Genomic DNA, 25,582 nt, shown 5'->3' with positions numbered 1-25,582 from the left:
GTGATGCTTTACAGATCAGACGAACGGCGACACACAACCTAATTGCTAATAGTGCACGTTCTTGCTAACTTTCTATTTATAGACAAGAAAAAACAAGACAATTTTGGGTTAAAAAAATCGTATAAGTACTCAAAAAATTGATTGCTTTAATTGAGTCATATAACTGTAAGATGTTCAAAATGGTTTTACCCCTAAGGGTGTTAGAGGTAATAAGTTAAATGATTTCATCTTGAAATGTGTTTCCAGACTTTTTCAACTGCAAAACGGATGATTAGCGTTCATCAGTTTGTTTAAATAGTGTTAAGATAATGAGTATAATCAACTTCTGCAAAGATACACTTTAATTGGAGAACTTGATGCGCAAACGCAATTTCATGAAATGGAGCTGTTCAACGATGGATGTTAATATTCATAATGTATTTAGTGAGACACTTCAGCAGCAAACTCGTACGGCTGTTATAAACACAATCTTTATTTATCCCTGCATAGAATATGTGTGTATCGTTTCCACGTTCTGCACAATAAATCATTTAGTCGCATCAAGTCTGTTCTGGCGACTGACTGCTGCTTTGAATTTTCTGGACTAATTCCATGTTAGGGAGCACTATCACTAGGGGGGTGGGGGTGGAGTATTTTTGGGGGCGTTACATTGTTTCTAGGGGAATAGAGGGATTATCGGTTGTCACCAATAGAATAGAAAGGAAGGACTACAGAAAATTCACTGCCTGTGAACTGTCAAGGGACGGCAACGCCAACGAAAACTTCTATTTAAAAATAAATATATTTCTGTAATTAGAATTTCGCGAATGATTGGGTGTGTTTACCATCTCTTACGGCGCCGCAAGTTAACCACAAGATAAAGTATGAGGGCGGCGTTGAGTTCCAAATGGAAACTTAAATAATTTGCGGTCGGGGTTCCCTTCCTCGGACCACGCAAATTTTGATGATCTCACGTTGTCATTTTGCAGAGGACGGCTAAGAAATGCACATAGTTTTAAAACGCACGTGCTGAGCTATTGTTCAGCTCATTAGATATTTTAGTTTACCGCGTCTCCGTGGCCGTCGCCGCCGTGGTTTGCTAAAGATTCCTACTGAGGGGGAGAGGGGGTTTGATCATAAGAGCCTTACAGGGCTTTTTGGGTAGGTCAGATAAATTTTATTTTGACCCAGCCAAAATCCTCTATCACCTCCCTCCCCCTCCCTGACGATAAACAATGACTAGTCCCTAGACGTTGTTAGCAACCTACGTTTTATCCTATGGCTGGTATAGAGTATGTCTTGAAGATCAAGAAAAGCTTTTTTCATATTTTATACACAACTGTTTCGGTTTAAACAATTCTATCGCGCGATAAATTTAACAAGGGCGAAGCTTGAATCAAATATTACGCACAGATATCGAGAAAGAATAATCTAATTGGATAAATAGAAATCCAGCAGTAGTTCAAAGCCTAACAACAACATAGGCTCATGTTTTTATCGCATTTTGTTTATAGCTGCACACTATTAAGGCTTCTTAATTTACTCAGTATCTATTACATAATATATGGTAATTCGCATGGCCATACAGATTGCTGCATTTGTGAGGAAACGCCAACAGATTCATACGAAACATCAGTAACCTCTGTTAAGCCTTAATCCAAATTTGTCTCGGGCCGGAAAATCTGCATAATTCTCTTTCTTTAGTTGTCCGTTCTCTCCCATCAAAGTTTTTCTCGAGAAAGTCACTTACATTGATACGCTTCGAAACCGGGTCACCCATTTTTGCAGAGCGGTCATCCTACTCTTCGGCCGTTTCTGTTTCTTTGGCTTTGCAATTTCCTTGTGTTTCAGATAAAAGAAGTTGAAATTTGTGACAATGACTGTTGATGGTATCGCCAGGATACAACAAACTCCGAATACTGCACACAGCGCACTGAAAACTTTTCCCGCCACTGTGACTGGCGTTATGTCACCGTATCCCACCGTAGTCATGGTAACGATGGTGAACCAAAATGTGGCGGGGATACTTGTGAAATCAGTAGCTGGGACAGTACTTTCACAGTAATATATCACTGAGGAAAACAGTACCAGGCTGATTACCACGCAAACTAACAACAGCATTAGTTCTTTAAGGCTTGTCTGAATTGTTTTCAAGAACACTTGTAAGCCTAACGAGTAGCGAGTCAGCTTGAAAAGTGAAAAGAACGTGAGGAACAGAAGCACGCGTTGCAAAGGAATTGTTGAGGTTTCTGACGCTAAAACTTGGATTATGAGCATCATTAGGTGAGGGAAGAAAGATAACATATCAAAAATACCTTGAGCTGAAATTAAGTAAGCCACCCTACTTGTTGCACTGAATGCTCGAAGAGCATACTCCAGCGTAAACCACGAAATGCAAAATTTTTCGCTGAACGACCAGAAAAGTTTGATTTCACGTCGCCGGAATAAAGTGTCTGTTTTGTTCTGGTCACAACATTGGTCCAAAACAAAAGCTTCTCTGAGAGAGTATTCTGTTTTGCCACAAAGTAAAGTGATGAAAAAGATTGTTATGAATATGGTCCAAATGTCTACAACTTTACGCAAAGGGGATGCTTTTTTCGTCTTGCTTGAATCGAACAGCTGTCTTATTTTTGAAGAACACTCTCTACTGGGCAATGATTCCACTGAAATGTCTCTACTTTTCACGTTATATCCCAGTTTTCTTTCGGCGTCCTCTCCCAATTCAAAAAACTTGACCTCCTCGAGAAATTTTCCGTCTGGTATCCCATCCGGTTTCACAAGAATCCCACCGGTATTTCCGCCAGATTGGTAATAGAATAAGATACTGTCAAATACACCACGGTCCGTGCTGAAGTAAAATTCGTTCTTTGTCGAGTCATAATACGGCGCCCTTTTTGATGGCGTTCCCAACAATGAATCAGGAACCCTTGCGAGCGTGCTTTCGAAGGTTTCAAACCTTGATCCGGAGATATTTATAGTAATTCGAGTATTGCCAAAAACACCTCGGGATATTTTCTTGAGTTTTCTCTGTGGTCCACTAGTGGGGACATTGTCTTCAAAATTGTTGTTAGCTGCACGTCTTGCTTGGTTCTTTGCTAAAATTGGTTCATAATCTGTCAGAGCTGTGGCTGATGAAATGGATGTATCACCACTTAAGCTTGAACTTTGACGATTTCCTTTTTCGGTAATTAATTCATCGGCGTTCCCAGACACAGGCTCATACTTAACTCGCATTTTCCAAACAGGACTCGATGACATGCTTGTCAGGAACCATCAATTCCACTTAAAGTCTTGCACGTCCTGTGAAATTTCGAGGTCGCTTTACTAGCTACGGGCAAACAATAGGCACTCCACACAGAATGAACTCACATATCCTGATGTTTTCGCAAGTCAAAGCTGCGCGACAAAAAAATATAGATGATCAAACAATCTATTTATATCGTGAGAATATTTTCTTGATTCACCACTGGATCTTTCAGTTTGAGCAAAACTGTTTCTTGATGTTTAAATGTTTCAATCGCCGTACCCTATCTACAAATTCACAAGAATACGCCAGCATGACAACATCCTTGCATCAAACGAGCATTCAATTCGATCCACATGTGGTGACTAATCTTTCTTTGAGTAATTAAAATCTGCTTTCTTAATACCCAAGATATGTTCTTCTGTCCTACACATCTAAGAGGTGCTCACCGAAACCAGTTGCTATTCCAAAGTAACCAAACCGCACGTGATAATATGGGTTAATAAACGACAGACGAAAGAAAATGTTCTGTGTGAAATAAGAAGACAGATGATACGTTGTTTACGTATTTAGCCGTGTTGGTGAATAACCTTGCTGCCCTTTGATAAAATCAGGGCATTGATGCATATAGTAATAGTCACGCAAAGAAAAAAAAAATGATAAAAAAAATCAGTGGTCATCATGTCATCATGTCGGGGGAGGGAAAGGAGGACTCTAATTAGTGAAGAATTTGCGGAAGTCGCTGGGCACCTACAATTTTCGAGGCAAACCGAAAGCAAACAAACTACATAAAAGAGCCACTTCATATGTCATAGCTTTACAATGGTTAAAAAAAGTGTGAGAGACTATTTCCGGGCATGAGTTTATAAATATCTCGATTCTCCGCCTCTCGAAGATATCAATGACAAACTCGAATCGCATGGAGAAGTATGCGTGACACATTAGGAACACCGAACTAAAAGAAAGAAAGAAAAAAATTCACCCCTTCGAGTTACCTGATCTTTTTAGGATACCCATCAAAGTGATTTGTTAAATAATGATTTTATTTTGAATCACCGAGTCGATACAATTCAGCATGGCCCGCAGCTGAAATGATTATACCTGATTAAATGATAGAGAGGTCGTCACAAGAAATTGTTCAGCTGTATTTTGGCCAAATCGGTTTATATGCAAATGACTTTTCTGCTGTCTGATTGTGAATGCTATTTTCACAAAGCCTGCTTCAATTCAAGTACGTTTTCTCTTTCTAGTCCTCTAGGGACCGGAAACGCGCAAGTTGTTTAATTTTTTCGAGGGAGAATGCTCAGAACGTCCTCCTGAAATGTGTAGCAACCACCTTGAGTTCTTTAAAAGGAACAAGGCTTGAGCGACACAATTCAAACTCTCTACAAAATCAGACATGGAGTCTTAAACAGTGTTCTTTAATATCATTAACCATGATGCACTTTCAAATTTCGATTCGATCTGAAAGTATTTCACGTTTATAAAGTATATCAAACTATAACTAATTAACAATCCGTGTTGAATCGAAAAAAAGAAAACAGAAGGACAGAAGATTGTTAATAAAAAAAAAAAAGATCTTATCCACTATTTGGGTTTCGTGAACAGAATATAATATTTTCTTCTTTGATGAAGATATGCATAATCAAAACTTTGTAAGGGAGTGAAGTGTTGGAGTCGTAATGACGCCATGTATAAGTGCAAAAGAAAAGTGATTATTAGTAATACCTTTATAATCTGTTGGTACCTTACTGCGGATGAACTACATCATGAAAAAAAGTCACGCAAGAGATGTTATAAATTTCCTACCTAGGAACATCTCGTGCACTGACCTTCTAGACCCCAAAGTCAATATACATGTTCTCCATACTGTTCTTTATACATTTTCCATGGCACTGGCAATTAAGGAGAATCCATAGGCAATCATTTCCTTCATTAACATAACTGTGATGTTTGGATTATCAGTTACGCTGTGAGGAGAAAATAGGAGCTGAGTTCCAGGGGTACGTAACACTACGCGAAAGAAATTTATTTCGAATGTGTACCATCATGACCATGTTCACTGAAATGACGATTATTGCGAGACTGTTAATGATCATGATAATAGTGGTGATGATGACGATGACGATTTCAATGATGATGATGATGGTTGTCAACAAGGATGACGACGAGAGAAACGGTGACGGTCGAGATGACGCTAAAAGGAAGGATGAGGCAGATTTCTATCCCATTGTGTTGCAAGTGAGTCAATCGTCATGTGTTTCATTGTCTTCTTTGTCTTCTATAACTGGCATTCCCTCAGGTTCCACAAGCCAAGCGAACTCTGTAAAACGGTTATGAATTTGTGTTAGAGGAAAAAAATTGAATCGAGTGAGTGATTATGAAAAAAAAAATTATCCTCCCTTACCCAGGTGAATTTTTTTCACGGTCGGAAATTCGGAGATCCTTCGTAAGTCCTCCGAGCAACACGCCATTAACATTGCAAATTATGGTTAAGAAAAAGGAACCCTCTTCTCCTTAGTGATACGAACGAAAGTAAGACGGGATTCCCTTGGGTTTCCTTCACTTTGCATTTTTATTGGTTAAAAGAACTCCTCCAACTCTCTCCACTTTAAATACACGAGATAAAAGACTTTATAACTACAACAAAATGCATATCGGCGACCCAAGCTCTGATGAACTTGAGGCCGTTCACGTGTATTAACTCAGTCTAGCTTCTTGTTGGCTCCTCGTTTAATTGGCCGCTAAAGGCAATCACTTCGGTTTTAGTTTCACGAATTTAATCATTATGCTCTCTAAACCTAAATTATACGTTCGGGGCTCCTACCATCCAGACTGATCTTTCTGTCCTGATGTAGGTTAGCGCTTGTTATCAAATCTTTCAGGTCGTCTGCGGAGACTTTCCAATCCATATTTTCCAGAAGTTCCCTCAGCTCAGATGAGTCAATGTATCCCTTGTTTTCTGAGTCAAAAACTCTAAAAGCTTGAATGATGTCTTCTTCCTTCTCCTCGGGTTTTTTCTGCTGTTCCATGAGTTGAATGTATTCCTCCATATTCAATCTACCATCACCTGGTTCAAAGAACACAAATGGTCCTAATTCAACATTCATATTTAGTTTATGGTGGCTGATTGTCGTAATAAAAAGCAAGTCACTCGATATCGTGCAAAAGAGCCCCCTCGTTTTGTTTGCGAAGAAGATCCGGAGAAGAAAGCTTTCAGTTTCAAGACAACCAGTTTATGTCATATGGCTAAAATCATGCACACGGTTACGCATAAGATCCTCTCTATTAGACCCCCGTAGGTGTGCGCCCCACGTCGATCTAGTCACGTCTTGAATTACAGATATAGATAATCATTTCCTATCGTAACCTCCCTATACTCATTAGCAGTTTTCTTGACCTCATTCGTTTGTTTAACAAATCGAATTCATGTTGACGTGCGTCTGTTCATTACTAGATCAAAAATGACGTCAAAATGTGGTAAGGAAAAAAAGGTGTCAAACGAGGCGCAGCCGAGTGTGTCCTGGATATTCTTTCCACATTTAGTGCGATACATTGCAAAACTGACCCACAAGAACATAGAACCTCTTTATTTCATTCATGGTGATGTCATCTATGCAATTGTCCTCCAACAGATCATAAGTTTAAAAAAAACTGTCAACGCATGTTATTAATTTTTCATTTACCGTCGTAATCCACTGTGAAAATCATCTGTTGTAAGTCCTCTTCGGTTGGATTGAATCCCAAAGTTCTCATTATTGAATTCAGTTCACTAGTAGTAATGTAACCATTATTATCCCGGTCGAACATGTTAAAAGCATCTTTATATTCTAAGAAAAAAAATGGAGAAATGCTTAGCGCTATGTATGAAACACTTCGTCCGTTCAACTGGAATCTGCTCAATTCTTGACGTAAAGTGTAAATAAAGTTAAGACCGGAATAGGTCCCGAAAGAGTGCATGGCAGTATGAGTGCTTGTATCTAGCAAATTAACCAATAATGAGCAAAACAGGAAAAGTTGAAGTTATCTAATGTTTCGTAATTAAAGTTATTCGAATTACCCATAGCGTTAATCGCCGAGCGAGTGTCTCACCATCAAAAGCGAAGTGATCACCGAAGTCAATCCGAGCGAAGAAAAACATTTCAGAGGGCCAATAAGAGCTCCAAGTAAGAACAATCCAGCTGATTGAAGCGTGGGAAAACACAAGTAACCAAGTCTTAATTAGTCTTAGCTTGGGACCTGATTGGTAGAGGGGGTCGCGTAAGTTTTATGGGCCAATCACAGGCGGAGTAAAACGAAACCCAAGCAATCTTTGGTTACTTACGACAATTAATTGAAAATTGCTCTTATTCGTGAGGAAACATAATCCATCGTGAAAGAAAAGATCGAGGATCGCTTTGTAAATATAAGATAAATACAGGATTCGTGAAGAAAGCTATGAATTTACTCATACCTTGGATTTGCTCTTCAGACAGCCCCTCCTGTGAATGACAAGAAAATTATCACGTTTCAAATGTTAATAATCCATTATGTTTGAACTTATTGATAGTTGAACAGTTCGGAATGGGATTTAATGTAATAAAAAACTGATCTAGCTAATTAATAATAATTGTATATGATAGGTTTTCGCTGTAGTAACGGTGTTGGTACGGTGGCCCACAACTGTCGCGTCAAAAGAAATGACCTCGCTGCAAAAGAAAGAGACTCACGACAAAAGAAAGAACCTCACGGCAGAAGAAAAAACCTCACGGCAAAAAGAATAACCTCGCGGCAAAAGAAAAAGAATATAAATACAGGCGTTCAGTTTTAACTTGTAAAACTCCCTAAAGAAGTCTACGACAGCTGGATGAAACGGGTCGGAGAATATAGAAGTTTTACAACCACTGTTCGCAGAGCGCTGCTCACTAGTTCAGTGACCAACACTCTGTCGTGAGGTTGTTCCTTTTGCCGTGAGTCTTTTCTTTTGCCACGAGGTTATTTCTTTTGCCCGACAGTTGTGGGCCACCGTATGTTGGGGAATAAATAACAGATTCATTGTCATTACCTACTTGTAATCATTTAGAAAGCTAATTTACGAATATGTTAATCAACTCTGTCTTTAAAATATTCTGGTTATGCGGATGAAATGCAAATAGAGCTAGAGCAAACCGAAGTACAATTGAAAGACACAAATATCATTTTCTACTATCGATTCATGAGTGGACGGTACTATACAAATCCTACGATCTGATTGGTATCAAGAGCGGGAATTTTTTTTCCCATCAATGTTTCGGTGAAGCCTGTCTATTTAATTTGCCTTACCTCTGTTTTCTATACCATCTATTCGCTCAAAAATTTATTCCGTTTATGAAGGATCTTCCCGTAATTACACTCAAAAACCTGAGCTCTGATTCATCAGGGCTCTTTTGGAAAGCATTTCGTAAAGTTTGAAAATAAAATAGAAATGTTATCCACTAGCCAAGCTCGATCCGTATCGGGAAGAAATGTGTCCTCTGTCTTGAGTACCGCATGGTATCCAAGACCTCGGGCACAATTTTCCCCACACGGACCTCCCGCCTGGTGAATAACATATAATTATTCTTCAGTAAAATTATCAAATCTAACATCTTTAAATTATGTGTTAGAGCGATTAAAATTCTTGAAAGGTGAAATAAGAACATTCTTTTGCTCCATAACAATTTCCCAAATTCCGCCGGCCTTATTGAAATAGATAATAGAACAGCACTTAGATGCTTATCTCATTGTTGTATCTCAAAGTTCAGTTAGTTACCATTCCCCACAGAAAGCAACCATTATGCCAGCATAGAGGAATAGATATAGCGTCTCTGACGTTCCGTTTTACTGGATAAGATCGCTCACAATAAAGAAAGGGAAAATATTGTTGTGTAAAAACGTAGTGTAATTACTTGCCGTCGAATTGGAAGTTTGTTTACAATAGGGAGGGTAAGGCTATCTGGTCGTCAAGGTAAATTCAGTTTAATTTAAATAAATCACAAAGAGCTATGTTTTTGATAAATTTGATCGATGTTAGATCGCCTTTACCGATATGCCTTTTCTAAAAGTATTTCTTTAATTAAAGCGCGCGTAAAAACGTTTGAAGAATTCATAACGTGTCATTATGACTACTTACAAGCTAAAATGCGAGTAGCCAATGTCAAATTTTCAACACTGAATAGAATAGCAACCTGCTGAACGAAATTAAATATTAACAACTGCCTCGTTTGAAAATAAATAAGGCCTTTAAATGCCAAGCACGCAATTACACACTCCTGTTTAGGTTTTAAAACATTAATAACAAATTTTCGTTGAAGGGAAAATTGAAACGCCAAGAATGGAATGATGTATTTCCAATATCCTAAAACTACAAGTACAGAATGTTTTTCTATCTTAGATAGCAGGCTGATAGTAAAATTAATAACTTATGAATCAGTCGAGTCCAAGCTCATTTTACTGCTTCTACAGCTAACGAATCTATAAACACCACAAATCTGGCGTCTTATTGCTTCGTCAAGCAGGTGGCCAGTGTTGTCGACTAGAACCAAGGAGATTTTTAAAATGGAAATTTAAAATCGTTTTTAATGACGGCTAAAATGTGACTGCAGTATTTATATGCCATTTGGCCTAATTTTTACTTATTTGCAAATTCCCTTCTTAGAAACTAATAATTAGAAAAAGAACAGTAAAATGTTCTTAAAGCCGATCTACTGTTTTGCTTTAGAATATCTCTATTTCCACATTGTTCAAGGTTTCAGGTCAAACATTTAGCTCGTTTCGTTTCTTCTTCGATTAATTTGCCAGCGTTATATAATAACGGCTGAATAACAAAATTACGAACGAATGAAGCACAGTTAAAAAACAAGCATAATTCTTTCATTAACTGCCAACTTTCATGACTCTGTGCGCAATACTTAGAGGGCTACAGAGTAGCGTGGCGCTTTCTTGCAAGCCAACGACGCCTTTTAGCTATACAATCTTAAAGACATTATGCCCATCTATTTACAATAGAACCTACCATTTTGTAGAGGCGTTCACTAATTTATACCCAAAGGACTTCGCAGTTACCAGGTGAAGTACTTCAAATTCGTAAAACGTTTTACAAGAAATTTCAGCTTGAATATGATATTGCGCAACTTAGACTCTAGGAGGAGTTTGTGTTTTCGTTGTGATTGGTCAAAAAGTAAACCCTAGCGTACCATATCAGACATGCGCAAATGCAGGGAATAAAATATCGTGTTAGCATTTTGCAAATTACCAACTTGATCGTTATTCCTATTGTAAGGTATGAATTAACTATTATACTTATGGAAACGATACTTGAACCAATTCTGTTAACTCCACATCAAAGCCCGAGTGCTTTAAATCTAAAATGTAGTTAGGAGAAGGTCTTATTTTAAGACTATAAGTGCGATAAACTTCAGGATATTCACGGGGCTAAATGCTAGACAACTAGTCGCACATTCAAGCATTTATCTCAATAGCCTGTAATGCTTCCCTTTGTCATTGTACTGTTACACATTCTTAATCCTTTTTGCCAGTTATATTTCATGCGTAATTAATCAAGCTTTTTAATTTTTCCCCATTATTTTTATAATCCGTTAAACCTTTAAAAAAATATCTTGGAATCGAAAATTTGCGACACTACAATAAAATAAGAATGCGTCGACATCAATGAATTGACGCTTCAATATGTAAACGAGATGAGAGAGGCTGATTGTTTAAACAAAGTTTAGCTGTTGTTTAACAAAGCCGCGGTCTTAAACAATTCTTAATTTAGCTGAACCTTTTGTCTGATCATTGACATTTTGTGATTAGTGTGAAGAGGGCCAGGAGCTAACAGGGTAAGGACATTCGTCTAATTAAATCAACTTTCTTATATAGAAAGCCTGGCTCCCACTGATTGCGTAAAACTAAGTAAGATCCTGAGTAAATAAGCCGCCCAAAGAGTTTCAACGATAACTGTGCATAGAAATAAATTGATGACTAAAAGACGGATAAAAGAACAAAAAATAGAAGAATGAATGAACAATTTTATGAATCGATTAAATTGAATATAAATAAGGTTCATTGGACTATATGACTGCGAAGAGGAGAAAAGAAGAAAAGGTAAGGATCGTTCACTTGCAGCCAATATAGTATTTTCCTCTTAGGAGTTTTTCTTTTTGCAAAGTAACGAGTCGCCTCTTTGGATGAGGACGAGACTTGATGATTAGTATATACCAAAACAGAGAGTAAGTGAAGGTGGCTCTGATTGGTTACTTAATCTCCGAATATCCTTTGTTTGTGTAATTGCCCTGGTGATTATAGAGATACGTGTGCTCTGATTGGTCGAGGATTGCATCTCGCTATCATCATCTCGCTCAAGGTGATTATTGCAGTGGCGCTAAATTTAAAGAATCAGGTAGAGTGTAAGACTTCCTCCCACGTAATGTTTTCATTCAATGTTTTCCATGACGAGAACTTTCTATTTAATGCTTTAAAACTTAAACACGTTATGCAAAATCGTGTGCTTAGCAATTGAAAGCACTATACAATTTTCAGATGAGGCTATTTTTTCAATATTCAATTTCGCTCAGCAGGTTACCGTTCTATTCAACGCTGATAAATGACATTGGCTAATTGTCTTAACCTTGTTAGTAGACATAATAGCACATCAAGAATTCGTCAAAGATTTGTACGAGGACTCTAAATCGTCATTGACAAGTCATAGTGTAGGAAGCAAAATCTGCAAAATGCAGGGCAATCAATCCGAGCACGAAATTTCCTGTTTCTATCTTGGCGACTCATCCTTCCATAAAGCTCATGAACGGTTTAAAATCAACCTTGTTACAGCCACTATTAACATTGTTACAGTTCCAGTCGGCGTTGTTGCAAATTTACTGATTGTCACCGCCATCTTTAGCTGTCTTCGTCTACGAACTCCCTCTAATCTGTTGAAAGCTTTTCTGGCGCTTTCTGCTTTTATTTCTTGTGTTTTCTAATTAGGTAAATTGTTCGTATCCCTAACAGTTCAGCCCGGGTATATCACATACAGGCTTTTGGAAAACCAGCTTCGTTTGGTTCCTTGTTTTGTGAGGATTATGTATCATCTGGCTTTTTTCAGTTGCTTTGGAGTGTCTTTTATGACTTTGAGTGCTGTCAGCTATGAGCGCTTCGTAGCTGTTCGACTGCAAGTCAGATACAATGATTTCTTCTCTTCGACACGAGTTGTGAAATATGTTCTGATCGTATGGACCCTGAATATTTTGTTAACTGCTCTAAAATGGACTGCTATTGAATCCGCAGTCGAAAACATCCATCTCGTGGTATGGTCAGTTTGCCTTCTCGTTTCTGTAGCCACGCTAGGCCACGCTCGCAAAAAACATATCTATCCTCGTCGGAGTGTACTTGATTTTAAACTTCCCCATGTTGTTCACTTTAATATATGATCATATATTGAGACTTAACTTACAAACTAACAACCACTAAAGCTGCCTGCCTTTTTTTATTCTTATACCAATCCATTAATATGCTATTGGAAAAATGTAGAGGTATGTCAAAAAGTTAAAGGATATCTTGAAGAAGCTGGTTTGTCAATAAATACCGCGTTTACCGGAAGGTGCTAAGAGTTTTTATCTGGCTTTTCAATTTATATTTATTTTTTGTGTTTTCTAATTAGGTAAAAAGTATTGTTACATCATCTGCCACTGCTAACTTTCAATTTAGAAGTGACCTTTCTATAGTTTCTAAACTTGACATGTTTGAGTTTGTCGAGAGTGTTGTCATTGTCGTTGTCGTCATTTCTGTTGTTTGTTATTCTTGTTATTTTAATTAAAAATTTGTTAAGGACGAATCACTTTGCGTAGGAAGTCATTTTTTAATACTGTTGTATTTTACACGGATCCAAAGTGCTCGAGAGGTATACCAGTAGACCACAAATGGAACTAACAAACCTTTTTATCCCAAAGGACTTAAAACCCCAACCGGGAAATAAATAATACATTGAGAAAATGCTGTCTTCCAAAATAAATGTACTTTAAGTGCAATTGATAAATCATGAGAAAAAAGTTCATAGGATTCATTTTTTTTCCAGAGCTTATCATCCAATCCCTTGTTGCCGCAGGTATTTTAGAAAGGATATTTATAGCAAGTTACAGCATGTCCTATACATCTTTAGACACAAAGGTATCAGTGTTCAGAGTAGCCTTACCTTTGCATATACTATCAGAAGAGAGTTTTCTGGTAATGCGTTTTTAAAGAATAAGATCAAATGGTAAGTCTTATCTAAATTTATCTCTGAACCTTAACAAGTGTTCATAACAAGAAAATATGACTTATTAAAAATTCGTTATCCTTTGTGGCCGCTGTCAGGGAAGAAACACAATACTTAGATTACTTAGAAGATAATATAGCTTGCAAGTAAGCGCACCTTTCCCCTTGTAAGAAAATTATAGCATTTTACTACTTCAGAGAAAAACCCGATTTACTTGCTATCATGAAAATATTAGAGTAGCATACTTGTCTGAATCTAAATTTTGTGAAAAAAAAAATCGAATTTTCAGAAATGTTACCAAACATGTTCCGTATCTGTTGCAATAAGCAAATTTTGGGGTTTCTCGTGACTCAGTTACGCGATGATGTCCGAATAGACTATTCGTATATAATCTTTAATAATTGTCCTAGGTTTCGAAAAACACGATATTCGACACGCTACAAAACATTGCATGGTCAAAACTTACACGTTTCATTTTCTTAATATGTCATCGCTCTGAAGACTAATTTGTACTTAAAATATTAATTTTCCTGCAGCACTTAAGTCTAAACCTAGTAATATTCTAGGTGCGGAAGGAAATTTTTATTTTTTTAACGATACAAGTCATTTTTCTCAAATTATTTAACTCTGAGTTAACTACTCCAGGAGCCAAAGGCCACTCCGCTGTTAATAAATTAGAAAAGATATTAAAGAAAAAACGTTTAAGTGGAAACTTCTAGTTTAGTTGTTTGGGTGTTATATCCCATTCAGTGGGGAATGGATTATTCATAGGCTAGGTCGGCATTTTTCGTTAATGCTTGATGTCTGCCTTCGTTGATTTCTCACGCAGGAGAAGCTTTCAAAAGAAGAAATCCTTGGTAAGGTTTTTTCGTATATGTAGCACTTCTGGAATAACGCCGACAAAAATGCACAAACTCAGAGTGCAAATTGCAATCATGCTGCGCGGATAAAAATTTGAGGGCTTGCTTTCAATCCCAATTAGTCTCCAGGTATTTTCTTTTTGATTATTAATTAAACGATGATTGAGTTACTAAGATTTTTTAGTTCTTCGTCGCCAATAATCAATTGTTTTTTACAACTCATTCATCGTTTCATGCAATATATGTCTTTATCATATTAAGATACCAATCAGCCAGAGATTTTTAATCTTCCAAGCATAAAAGCTAGTACGTCGAATCTTTCATTCCATATTCCGGTATTTTTCATAGATATTTGACTATAACAGATTTAATAGGAAAAAAAGGCAAACAATTAATAACAACAGCGATTAAAAATATTGCACGACAGCTTTTCTTATGTTTATTATAATTTTATTTATTCATGGCAGAGTATCTTGAGGTGTTTCAGTACTTTGGCCAGGATCGGGAGGGACGTATTTCAACAAAGCAACTAAGACGAGCAATGCAGATGGTGGGACTGAACCCAACTGATTTTCAAATACAAACTCTTATCAATGAAGTGGAATACGATGGTCAGTAAATTACCCTCTCAGCCATTCATGGTCTCCTTGTGATACCTTTGTGCTTTGTCCTTTTATCCAAATAGCTTAAGAGCGCCAATGCCGTTTTCCTTTTTCATTTGAGAGCATCACAACAGTCCATCAGATAAAATAAAAACATCACACGAAGCCAAAAAGACCTCAAGGTAAAAACGAGGAAACTGCCTAAAGCGCGGGAAAACTCTGATGGCCAAGTCCAGATTGGCCTCAGTTTTGAATCTGGATTGGTTGCGAGAATGGCGCTTGTTTCTTGGACCAATCGCGGGCACCTCTCTTACTGGAGTAACATAAGTCAGTAGGCCATGTTATTGCTTTGTCCTCTCGCGATATACTCCTTAAAAAATTACTCATTTGGTTTAAATGGTGCTATTGCTCTCGGGATAACGTAAAGAAAACAAAAATTGGGCATTCCAAGACAGACTATAGTGATAAACTGGCATCTTTATTACTGAAAGAGTGCGTCCTATTAATCAGCAACTGCATATCCTTTTTTTTTCCTTTTTTTTTCCCAGGTGACGGTTACATGACGTTTTCTGATTTTATTAAAACCATGGAAGAATATAAGAAACCCGACGATAAAGTAGACCTTATGATGGCATTCAAGGTGTTTGACTGTAATAACAAAGGCTACATTGAGACGAAAGAGTTGAGGAGAGCTTTCATGAGACTAAAAGGAATTACTAAACAAGAACTTGAGGAACTTCTGGCGACTGCAAATCTTGAAAAAGATAGGCACGTATACTTTGAAGGTACGATGTGCCAGCTTAGCTTTTGATTGTTGAAACGTAAAGTCAGATAAATACTCGTAACATGACATATATGATACTAGACGTCTAACAATCAAAAACAGCGACGACTTTAAAATCTTAAGTATACTTGTTTCCTAAAAACCTTAAAAATTCATTGGAATGCTCTATGTCTCAGGAAGTTTTGATCATTCATTTTCAAACAATCGTTTCTCTTTCCATCACGTCTTTAAAAGCCTTCCGAATTCTTCGAATATTCCGGTAATATTTTGACATTCATGGGAACACCCTCAACAATACTTTTGGCAGTCATTCAGACGTTTTAGAGCTTTGGAAATTTTGAGAGAGAAATCTAATTAAATGACTTTGAAAAGGTTCGAAGTTTTGAAGAAAATCATCATACCAAAACGTCCTATCAACAACACGCGAGGTGTTTGAAAAATTATTTCTGGTAGTCCACATACAGAGTCTTAAAAAACATTGAAGGGATCGCCTTTATACTAAGGCATAAGTGGACAAAATGATCTCTCGTCTTGATCGTAAGTCATAATGAAGCATAAAAAAATTATTAAACACAAAAACTTACCCTCTCCTTTCTAGTCCCCGAGAACTGCCCAATTCCATTATCCTTTCACCCGATTGTCTTTCTTTTCCTTTTCAGAATTTTCAAGGCTGTTAGTACCACTAATCAACAGAGACCTGGACATAATTTGCTTGTAACAATGCCCTTCTGTTAAAGGAAGTAATATAAGATTCTCGAATCACAGAACGGCTGGACCATCTGTGAATCGTTTTGTTTTGTAAAGATCAGTTTTTTCAACTATACCGTACTTATACTCAATCAAATACCGCGGCGCCGGCAGTTTTGGAATCTTTAGCGTTTCCGTCGATATCAAAAGAATTACTGGTCATCGCTCATAATGCACATAATGATATTTGGTGAGCCTGTACGTACAAGCAGATTATGAGCTGAAAATTTATATAGTTTGTTATTTGATTAGGATGAAGCCCAAATAGATTATCATGCAATGAAACCGAGAGCGAATAATGTAATTGCTGTCGTAAAAATGTATTGGATACTTAGAATTTAAAAGCAAGACAAGATTGAAAATTTCATCAAGTATCATAAAATGTGCAGAGAAAGGCGCATGTCGTGATTGGTCAAAACGAGTTCATTATATTTCCATAAAGCACGCGCCCTACGTCGCACGAGTGCACTGTTAAGATATGATGCACGCAGCCTAGTGCTAAATGCTGTGGTAGTAGAGCTAAGTATACATAAGTTAAAGAATTAAAGGGGACGCATCGATTCTTTGTGACTCTGAGTTTCGCGCCTAAGCGCTCGTCAGATAAAACACGTGGAAAACAGACATAGTTTGATGCTACTCTGGTTTGCAGATTTAATGAATGTAACCGAAGAAGTTACAATTCATAGACCCAACGTTTCGACACTCCTGTCTAGTGCCTTCATCAGGGGTGATCTAAACGCTGCAACAAGAGGTCCTATTATATGATCACTAATTAGGGGCCTTTTTTCTGACGAGGTGTAAATAGGCGTCAGGAAGCAAACCGCCATCGTCACGATTTAAATGGGCGTGGGCGGACTTAATATGCCAAGCCTCAAAACAAAGGCGCAGGTGGTAACGCCGACTAGTGGTGATAATTTTAGAATCATCCCACCCAATTGTATGGTTAGTTAGGCATGTATGCTCCAATAAAGCTGAATTTTCCTTTTTGCGAAGGAAAACCGCTTTTTGGTGCTCTTTTAACCGTGTACCAAACTCACCAAACTCGTGTACCTCACGATTCTCAATACAAGTTGTTTCTCAAATAACACTAAAACACTAAAAGATCCGTATCGCTGACAGACAGTGAGGCTCAAACTTTCCTAGAAGGGGAAGAAAACCAATATACTAAAAGAAAAACCGAAAGTTACGTATTCAGTGGCTTTGGTGTTAGCATTTCTCTCGGCTGAGAATTAAGACAACTGGAGGATTTACCACTGGCCGATTTTGGCTGTTTACCTGAAAGACTTCTTCTTTCGGTAAGGACAAAGCCAATAAAAGAGAATTTTTTAAATTGAAAATTACGACCGTTGTTGATATTGTAGTCATGATTCAACATATTTTTCCATCTCAAGAGTTAGCGCTAATGCACTCTACGATTGTTATTCGGGGATTGTCGATTCATTTATTTTCAGTCATTAATGAAGCCGGCTTTTTTTCTCAGTAAAGGGCTATTGTGTTTATATGATAAAAAAACTAATACATGGTTGCATGTAGATATGGGATTTCTCTTCGCGTGTTAAACTCGACATGTCACTCGCTCGCTGCGCTCCATATCAACGCGCGCCTATGTATTATTCTCTATATATTTCATGTAATGTGAAAATGTACATGAAATATATATACCTTTTGATTTTTGTATATGTGTATATATATATATGTATATATATATATATATATATATATATATATATAATTATGTGTGGTTTTTTTTTTGAGTCAATCGCGCTCAAGCGAGAATGCCTGAAATTAAAAGAAAAAAAATTTATAGTGGTATATTTTAAATCTCCTTCTTCCACCAATATGAGCCTATGAGAAACTATAAAAAAAAACAATGAAAAGTTGTAGACTTTATCAATTTCCCTCATTTTAGTTCAGAAGCAATTGAAGAGTAAAATTATTGTAGACCTTAATTCAGAAAAAAAATATTCAAAGATTTGAAAAAAGTAATTAATTTTTTAGCCATGTGAAGTTTCAGCTGCCTCGAGACTTTAAACAAAGTAAACTTTAAAAAAGAGATTGATAAGTGCAGATTAACAGTATGAATCTCGCTTTCTATTATGTACAAATACTTCTGTCCTTATTATATTTTGCATCCAAATATAAAACTATTTTTCTTTTGGTTTGAACACATCAAGCTGTTATTTTTTAAATTAAAAGCTATCTCAACCTGTGCGACGACGCTTCCTTCAGGGAAAATTAAAAGAAAACCATGCTTTTTCATTTCGAAGCCTTAATAAGCCCTGACAAGCGTTTTAGAACCCTTTCCACGATGTCGAAAGTCTTAAAAGATTAATTAAAAGAACTTTGTTGTCAACGAGAGTATTGTTTGAATAAAATATGTTTTTATGTCCACTACGATCGAAATTTATGACCTAAAAGCGAGTTTTATTAGATTTCATTGGAAAAGCAAACAACTTCTGAGTCTTTGGTTGTCCACCTTATCGTGCTTCTCATTGAGTTTGATTTACACACAATCACGTCAAAAAACTTGTATCTGGTCTTGTTGTCTAAATATTGAAATTGTCTTTCAATCCAATTTTTGTAACACATGGGATTCAAAGCTTTAGAGGACAAATTGTCATATTGTTAGATGTAGCTGTGGAAGGTATCCAAGAAGTCATGGCTGAGAACAGCTTATCTTGTTACCAACTTCCCGATCCTACTTTTCACAAGGTAGCTGAGCGCTATACAGTGAACCTTGTAACAGCTATAATCAATATGGTAACAGCCCCTCTCGCTGTTATCAGCAACCTTTTAATTTTCGCTGCAATCGTTTCTCGACTTAGAGCACCATCAAAAATTTTGATCGCTAGTTTGGCCCTCTCGGATGTCTTTGTTGGGCTTGCAGTTCAGCCGGGTTACGTTATGTACCGACTCATGGAAAATCAGCATCGTTCCGTTCCCTGCTTTGTCAGTATTGTATATGCAAATGCTTTTTACATTTGTTGTGGTGTGGCTTTCATGACATTAGCTGTTGTTAGTTATGAGCGATTGACTGCAGTTCGACTTCAGGTGAGGTACAATGCTGTGTTCTCCTCAAGTCGTATTCTGAGGTATATGGCATTTATCTGGATACTCAACATTCTTTTTACAAGTTTGCAGTGGGTTGTGGTAAAGCAGGTTTCAAGAGGTATACATTTGATAGCTTGGTTCATTTGTCTTCTCGTAGCTGTAGTATCAAACATTGGAATCATTTTGAGTTTACGACAACATTCCCGACGCGTGCAACCCGCCAGTCGTCATCCATCTAAAAGAAACCAGTGCAAGCGAAGAATATCTAGAGAAGTAAACGTAACAAGAAGCATATCATTCATTGTTGCAGTTTACTTGATGTTTAATATACCAGTTTTGTTTGTGACAATTTATCATCAGATATTGGGTAGAGATATCAAGACTTATAACCACTACAGCTGGTCAGAAACTCTTGCTTTTCTCAACTCGTGCACAAATCCATTGGTGTGTTGTTGGAAAAGTCGCGAAATCCGTCAGGCGGTGAAAGCAGTATTAGACAGAATTTTCTGCAAATAGAATACTTTAAGATTGGAGCTCGAAAGAGATGTCAAGAGTTAAAACCACTACAGCTGGATGGCTCTTTCTATTCTCAGCTTGCAGCTGATGTGTAGATGGAATTACAAATTCCGTCGAGTGGCCAAAGAATACTAAACTAAGCATCTCGAATCCCATCCATTTGAGAGAAACAAAAATACAGTTTGAAACAGGATTCAGCTTGGTCAGTGGTCTTCGTAGTAATTTTTGCAATTACTGAGTTGATGTTATTTTTCGTTACTGCGCAACTAGACACTTGATAACCATCCATTTCCCAAAAAATGTTTGTTTTGATGCGTCCTATGAGGCTTTTCTACATATGTATAAACGATGCAGTTAATTCAATACGCTCTCCCTTTTGGAATGTAGCGCTTCAGACCACAACCCAGTAAGAAAAAGGAAAACATAGGTACAAACGAAACTTTTTCCAAACTAGCCGACATAACAAAGCCCATAATACAAAAGTACAATGTAGTTGCTCCCTTACACCTTTTCAATTGCTAAGCTAGAGAAATAATTTACACAAACCTGTAAATACGTAGTTCCTCAGTGATTTATACAATATGCCTGTGTAGGCGAAAGAGCACGTGCAACGTTTGTTTAACTGACAGAACTTTGTCTCTGAATTTAAAGAGATATCTGCAAAATGTGTAAAATCTGGCATAAATTACTTCCTTCGCGAGAGGGACTCCTAATAATCTATTTTGACAGACATTGGATAATAACATTAATTTAATAATTTTAATAATTTAATTTTTAATTTTAGGGCACTCCATTAGAATGCTTGACTCCGACTGGTCCCCAAAAGCCTGTCCCTTTTCTGGAGTTGATTTCTCACACAAGGCCAAACTTTCTGTTTTTACCCGTTACCTTAAATTAAGGTTACTTCCCACCTTCGCGGGTGTCCTTCGTGAAAAATTCGCACGCGCGCTAGTTTCACTAAATTGCTAGCAAACTATTTATCAGAAGAAAGCTTAAAAACTGCAGTTTACCATGAAAATATAATTTAAGCGATTTTTTTCTTTACGGAAGTGTCAGCAGCCGGTAAGCCGTGAAACGACCGAAGGTTCTTCTATCTAATTTATCGGGTATCAGACGCCACAGCACAAGCAGGCTGCACAGTCTCATTCACAAGGCATCAATCAACAAAAGTGTGTCACGCTTTTTCGATATTCTGATTGTTTATCGAGATATCGGCATCTAAAGTTGGAGTAGCAAAAAATATGCTAGTCGTGTTGCGCAAATGGATGCCACGCGACAAATATTTAAAATATCAAAATTCCCCGACACACTTTCGTTTGCCATTATTCCTGGGATATTCTGGCGAAATTAGACGAAAATCAGTTAAATCTATATACCATATAAATTCGCTCAAAGTGGTTGTGTTCCCCCAAAATCAAATACGAGATTTTAGTTCATAAAGGTTTGCAAACAACTCACGCCACGCCAGGAGACTATCTCGCCTCCTGAAACCGCAAACCAATAGTACAATGGGATCTCCTGGCGTCAATGACGATGGATCAAGATTTCCCGGGAAAAGTAACGTGTATTGCAGACACATTTTTTTTTTTTTTTTTGATCTCGATCGCTCAGTGGAGTGTTGAGTAGGACGACACAGTAAAGTTACCAGAGGCAAAAGAAATACCCGCACCAAATTGGAAAAACCGGAAGATGTGCTGGGGAGCAAGACAACGAATCGACAAACAGCTTTCAAAATTACGATTCGAGGCGATTGTTAATGCTTTTGCATCAAGGCTGGTACTCCCATAAAGAAAAGGAAACTTCGTTTTTAACATCATGTTTGGCAAATTTTTGTTTGACGGCGACTTCTCTGTTCGAAATCTTGACGCCGGCGTGGCGCTCCGCCACTTCAAGTCTTCTTCCGCTTTTGATTTTTCCATGAACAAAGATTTTTCCATATTCCATATTCCGTATATTTTGAACAAAGAGCTCCCACGTGTGAATTCTGTAAAGTGTGCGATGTGAGCAAAATATGGAAATAACATGAAAATCGAGCCCCAACATGAGCGGTTGCCGCGAAAATTACCCCAGGGGATTCGCCCAGGTCCGAGATTATGACACCTTTCTGATTTATAAACTTTTATTTGAAAATACGATTTTCTAAATAACTTGGGTGCTTTTTAAGATTTCAGAAATTTTTTTATGAAAACGTTAGGTTGAATGTTCGAATTCAGCTTTGTCAAATAAAATAAAAATCGATTTTTTCGGTCTCTGAAGGTGGGGAGTAACCATTAAGCTGCCATAAATATAGTAAAAGTCAAATCAGACGGGTTAAAACCCAATTATTTGAGTTGTAGCTACCAGTGCTAACCAGTCAGACTTAAGAAAATATCCTGGGAGAGCAGGTGCGTTAACTTTAGTATTGAATTAAACCTACAGTTTGCAACACTAAAGTTGCTGAAGTTTTACAGTTCATCAGGAGATTTTAGAATCTGGCGATTTCTTTAAATGCTTCATTACCAAATTTTAACACAAGTAAAAAACCTTTGTTTCACACTGTTTAAGGATAATAAGTAAGTACTCGTGCTCCTTATTTTAAATTTGCCACGCGCTGAGCACTCGACCGATTGCAAGTCTCACTCCCGTTTACTTCTTATAATTTTGCACAAATCAGTCTTGTGACCATTTCTTATTATATGATAAGCTGAATTGTTTCTTGATTGTTTTTTACCTATGATATATTGGAGGAGGTCACCATTAATAGGGATTTGCAATTACTTTTCATCATAAAAACACACTTAACAACATTTTGTTAATCTTAATATTGTATATTAAACAATTTCATTTCACGTTGCCGTGGTTCTGTACAATAATAGATCACATAGAACGTCGAAATGCATGTGGTAAGTATATCGGTGACACACACGGCTGCACCTCGTGTGCCACTTTTTAGTTCTTATCACATAATGACGTAAACAGTGATATGTTACTGAGCAGACACCAAGCAACACAAAATAAAATTGTTAAATATAAATATTACGATAAAAAAAAATGTTGTCAAGTGTTTTTGTTTGTTTGTTTGTCTGTTTTATTTTTCAGTTTAAAGGTTCAAGGTTTTCAAGGTTCTACTAATACATTCTTGGCATCAGCTGGTGGGAAAAAAGGGGCCAACGCTCAGGTTCTTGCCCTTACTGGCCTCCCCACAATGTACACGCTGCTCAGACAACCCAGACTAAACTAGCTTGGCCATGTGTGCCGTGTGAAAAACGGTCGGATCCTCAAGGACATCTTCTATGGTCAACCTGCTTTGGGCAAAAGACCCTAAGGTCGCCCCCAGCTGATATATAAAGATGTCTGCCAGCGCAACATAAAAGCTCTGGATATCAATATAGAGATCTGGGAGGACACTACAGCAAACCGCAGCAGCTGGCGCTGCTTGTTCAAGAAATTCGACATCGACTGAAGGAGGCCTACTATTAGTACTCCACAACTACTCATGCTGAATGACCAGGTTATTCAATGTCAACATGTACAGTTCAAGAATAATTAGAGGACAGTTTGTCCAGCTGTAGTGGTTGTATGTCTTGATATCTCTCTCCATTATCTTATTATAAAGCGTCACGAATAGGACAGGCAGGTTAAACATTAAGTAGACCCCAACGATGAAGGACACACTTTTTGTCAACTTCGTTTCTCTTTGCCTCTGCCTTTGACTCCGTTCGGGCAGGTTAGAATTGGCAGGTTGCATTCGGTTTCGATTTTGGCACAAATTAAAAAATGATTCCCATATTTGCCACTGCAGCGATAAGAGGTGAACCAAACCACCAAATGCATCCCTTTTGAAATCTTGTTTACACCGACCCACTGCAGACTTGTGAAAATAATATTGAAAACCCAGATAAAAGCCGTATACTTCGTTATTCGTATGGGGGAAAAAACAGCATTGTACCTTTCCCAAAGAGGAACTGCTACGAACTGCTCGTAATTGACAGTAGCTAGCGTCATAAGGGCCACTCCATAACAAATGTAGAAAGCATTTGCATACAAAATTTTGACAAAGCAGGGAACGGAACGATGCTGATTTTCCATGAGTCGGTACATGATGTAACCCGGCTGAACTGCAAGACCAACAAAGACATCCGAGAGGGCCAAACTTGCGATCAAAAGGTTCGATGGTGTTCGAAGCCGAATTATGATAGCAGTGCAAATTAAAAGGTTGCAAATGACAGCGAGAGAGGCTGTTACTATATTGATTATGGCTGTTATAAGGTTCATCGTGTAACGCTCAGATACGTGGTCAAAAAACGGATCGGGCAGGTGGAAAGAAGAAAACGGTGGACCTTCCATCGAAGATTTGTTAGCCACGAGTTCCGCAAAATGTCCGTTAAGAATCGCTGATGTTATTGTATTCTGATAAAGCTAGATGCAAAGTAAATCCATTAGAAAAAACTGTCGAATTTACATTTGGAACCTTTCTAAAATAGGTCATAGCATATAAGTGTAATTCTCTAGGCTAAAAAAGGTCATTTCGCTCGTGGAATGTTCTCCCGCACTTTGTGATACCCGTCGCACTATGTAATACCCATCAATTTGTAATAACAATTGTCGCACTGTTTTATACAAAAGCCGTCTCACCTTGTAATAAAAGACTATCCCAAGTTTTAAGACCGGTAAGATAGGTAGTTGCACTTTGTGATGACACTTGTCGTGCATTTTGTTATTAAAAGAGTAAAAAACACAAAACCTTTTAATAACGTAGCTTAAGCAATTTAGATATCTTGATTAGATCTAAGTGCTGGTTACGTAATCAAACATGGTAAATTTGCAATACGGGTAAGGAAAAGAAAGGGCCGCACTTCTGCTGTAACGATAGGATTTTTAGTCATCAAGTTTGTATGATAGCGCTAAAAAATATATAAAATTCAACGTAGAAACTGCGAGATTTTGCTAAGTTCAGCATGCGTAAACGATACCGGTCTCAATACAGTTAGCCGCAAACAGTTGTTATTAGATCAAATCTGTAATTGATGTTAAACTGTAACCGTCACTGTCATGATCCTTTGTGTAGTTGTTATCCAATTGAGCTTTTTGAAAGTAATTAATCATGTAAAAAGGGGAAATTCCTATTTAACCAATCGTCGTATTAGATTACGTTTTCCTTTAGATAATTCATAGCATTGCCTAATCTTTTGTACCTCTGGCTTAGATAGAGCTTTCTTTGGGAGTATCGGGGGTCGAAAAATAGTGAAAAAGGAAACCAGTCAGCTTAGTGGTGCTTACACAATAAATCCACGTTGGAGCCAATTTTGTTGTAGTCAGTCATTGTCTCGAGGATAGTCAACAGCCGTCATAGATCCCGATCTTCCCGCAGCCAGCCAGTGCCCCAGGAAACCCTTTCCCAAAAGAAGTTTATCGAGTTGTTCCCCGCCTTTCAGTTATTTGTGAAGGCAAAAAAACCTGTTTTCACACTGCTCCTAAATCGGTGAAACACCCCTTCGAATACCGATCTTTTAGGTTCTCTGTGCCCATCTTTGAGAAAAATGTTTAAAGCCCTGACATAGCGAGTTTTCT

General features: G+C 37.6%; 6 protein-coding genes and 1 pseudogene across 8 annotated transcripts in view; 4 read left to right on the top strand and 3 right to left on the bottom strand.

The window, feature by feature from the left end:
• Positions 1 to 375, top strand: part of LOC131792620 (uncharacterized) — a 13,245-nt gene extending 12,870 nt beyond the window's left edge. For both annotated transcript variants that reach the window (XM_066158746.1, XM_059110030.2), the window contains one exon: positions 1 to 375. This exon is cut by the window's left edge and continues 848 nt beyond it. The gene's annotated coding sequence lies outside the window, so the exon portion shown is untranslated.
• Positions 376 to 530: 155 nt separating this feature from the next.
• On the bottom strand, positions 531 to 3,796 carry LOC131792622 (potassium voltage-gated channel subfamily A member 1-like). Its single transcript, XM_066158747.1, has 2 exons — positions 3,673 to 3,796; positions 531 to 3,375 (listed from the first exon to the last, which is right to left on the bottom strand). The coding sequence occupies exon 2, from the start codon at positions 3,235 to 3,237 to the stop codon at positions 1,726 to 1,728; it is 1,512 nt and encodes a 503-aa protein (XP_066014844.1). The 5' UTR covers positions 3,238 to 3,375; positions 3,673 to 3,796; the 3' UTR covers positions 531 to 1,725.
• A 512-nt stretch (positions 3,797 to 4,308) lies between these two features.
• LOC131792626 (calmodulin, striated muscle-like) lies at positions 4,309 to 10,377 on the bottom strand. 2 transcript variants are annotated; one of them, XM_066158748.1, is made up of 5 exons: positions 8,994 to 9,087; positions 7,677 to 7,704; positions 6,910 to 7,053; positions 6,051 to 6,293; positions 4,309 to 5,546 (listed from the first exon to the last, which is right to left on the bottom strand). In XM_066158748.1, the coding sequence occupies exons 1-5, from the start codon at positions 8,994 to 8,996 to the stop codon at positions 5,470 to 5,472; spliced, it is 495 nt and encodes a 164-aa protein (XP_066014845.1). In that variant the 5' UTR covers positions 8,997 to 9,087; the 3' UTR covers positions 4,309 to 5,469. The 2 variants fall into 2 exon arrangements, with proteins under 2 accessions (XP_066014845.1, XP_058966020.2); XM_059110037.2 differs by lacking the exon at positions 8,994 to 9,087 and adding an exon at positions 10,236 to 10,377 and having other exon boundaries at positions 4,311 to 5,546.
• A 1,575-nt stretch (positions 10,378 to 11,952) lies between these two features.
• On the top strand, positions 11,953 to 12,688 carry LOC131792614 (olfactory receptor 1D5-like). Its single transcript, XM_059110023.2, is given in 2 exon segments — positions 11,953 to 12,566; positions 12,568 to 12,688. Coding segments are annotated over 2 exon segments (735 nt in total).
• Positions 12,689 to 14,398: 1,710 nt separating this feature from the next.
• LOC131792616 (calmodulin) lies at positions 14,399 to 16,757 on the top strand. Its single transcript, XM_066159848.1, has 4 exons — positions 14,399 to 14,461; positions 14,800 to 14,943; positions 15,483 to 15,719; positions 16,378 to 16,757. Exons 2-4 carry the CDS (start codon positions 14,874 to 14,876, stop codon positions 16,434 to 16,436), a joined length of 366 nt encoding a protein of 121 aa, XP_066015945.1. The 5' UTR covers positions 14,399 to 14,461; positions 14,800 to 14,873; the 3' UTR covers positions 16,437 to 16,757.
• A 2,366-nt stretch (positions 16,758 to 19,123) lies between these two features.
• LOC131792617 (trace amine-associated receptor 7a-like) lies at positions 19,124 to 20,032 on the top strand. The gene has a single exon (XM_059110025.2). The coding sequence runs from the start codon at positions 19,124 to 19,126 to the stop codon at positions 20,030 to 20,032; it is 909 nt and encodes a 302-aa protein (XP_058966008.2).
• A 3,469-nt stretch (positions 20,033 to 23,501) lies between these two features.
• On the bottom strand, positions 23,502 to 24,358 carry LOC136277182 (histamine H2 receptor-like; annotated as a pseudogene).
• Between the last annotated feature and the right edge of the window lie 1,224 nt (positions 24,359 to 25,582).

This window comes from Pocillopora verrucosa, chromosome 12, assembly GCF_036669915.1.
Source record: "Pocillopora verrucosa isolate sample1 chromosome 12, ASM3666991v2, whole genome shotgun sequence".
In the NCBI taxonomy this organism is placed as follows: Eukaryota; Metazoa; Cnidaria; class Anthozoa; order Scleractinia; family Pocilloporidae; genus Pocillopora; species Pocillopora verrucosa.
The sequence above is the reverse complement of the archived record's forward strand: the minus strand, read 5'-3'. Positions and strand labels throughout refer to the sequence as shown.

What these genes read in the sequence shown, in the direction of transcription:
- LOC131792622 (XM_066158747.1), bottom strand. Translation starts at nt 3,237, where the DNA reads ATGTCATCGAGTCCTGTTTGGAAAATGCGAGTTAAGTATGAGCCTGTG.
- LOC131792626 (XM_059110037.2), bottom strand. An exon ending in GTCTGAAGAGCAAATCCAAG is followed by an intron (nt 7,054 to 7,676) that starts GTATGAGTAAAT and finishes TTTTTTTCTTAG; the next exon opens with AATATAAAGATGCTTTTAAC. An exon ending in TTTCACAGTGGATTACGACG is followed by an intron (nt 6,294 to 6,909) that starts GTAAATGAAAAA and finishes TCTTTGAACCAG; the next exon opens with GTGATGGTAGATTGAATATG.
- LOC131792616 (XM_066159848.1), top strand. Translation starts at nt 14,874, where the DNA reads ATGCAGATGGTGGGACTGAACCCAACTGATTTTCAAATACAAACTCTT. An exon ending in CAATGAAGTGGAATACGATG is followed by an intron (nt 14,944 to 15,482) that starts GTCAGTAAATTA and finishes TTTTTTTCCCAG; the next exon opens with GTGACGGTTACATGACGTTT. An exon ending in TAGGCACGTATACTTTGAAG is followed by an intron (nt 15,720 to 16,377) that starts GTACGATGTGCC and finishes TTTCCTTTTCAG; the next exon opens with AATTTTCAAGGCTGTTAGTA.
- LOC131792617 (XM_059110025.2), top strand. Translation starts at nt 19,124, where the DNA reads ATGGCTGAGAACAGCTTATCTTGTTACCAACTTCCCGATCCTACTTTT.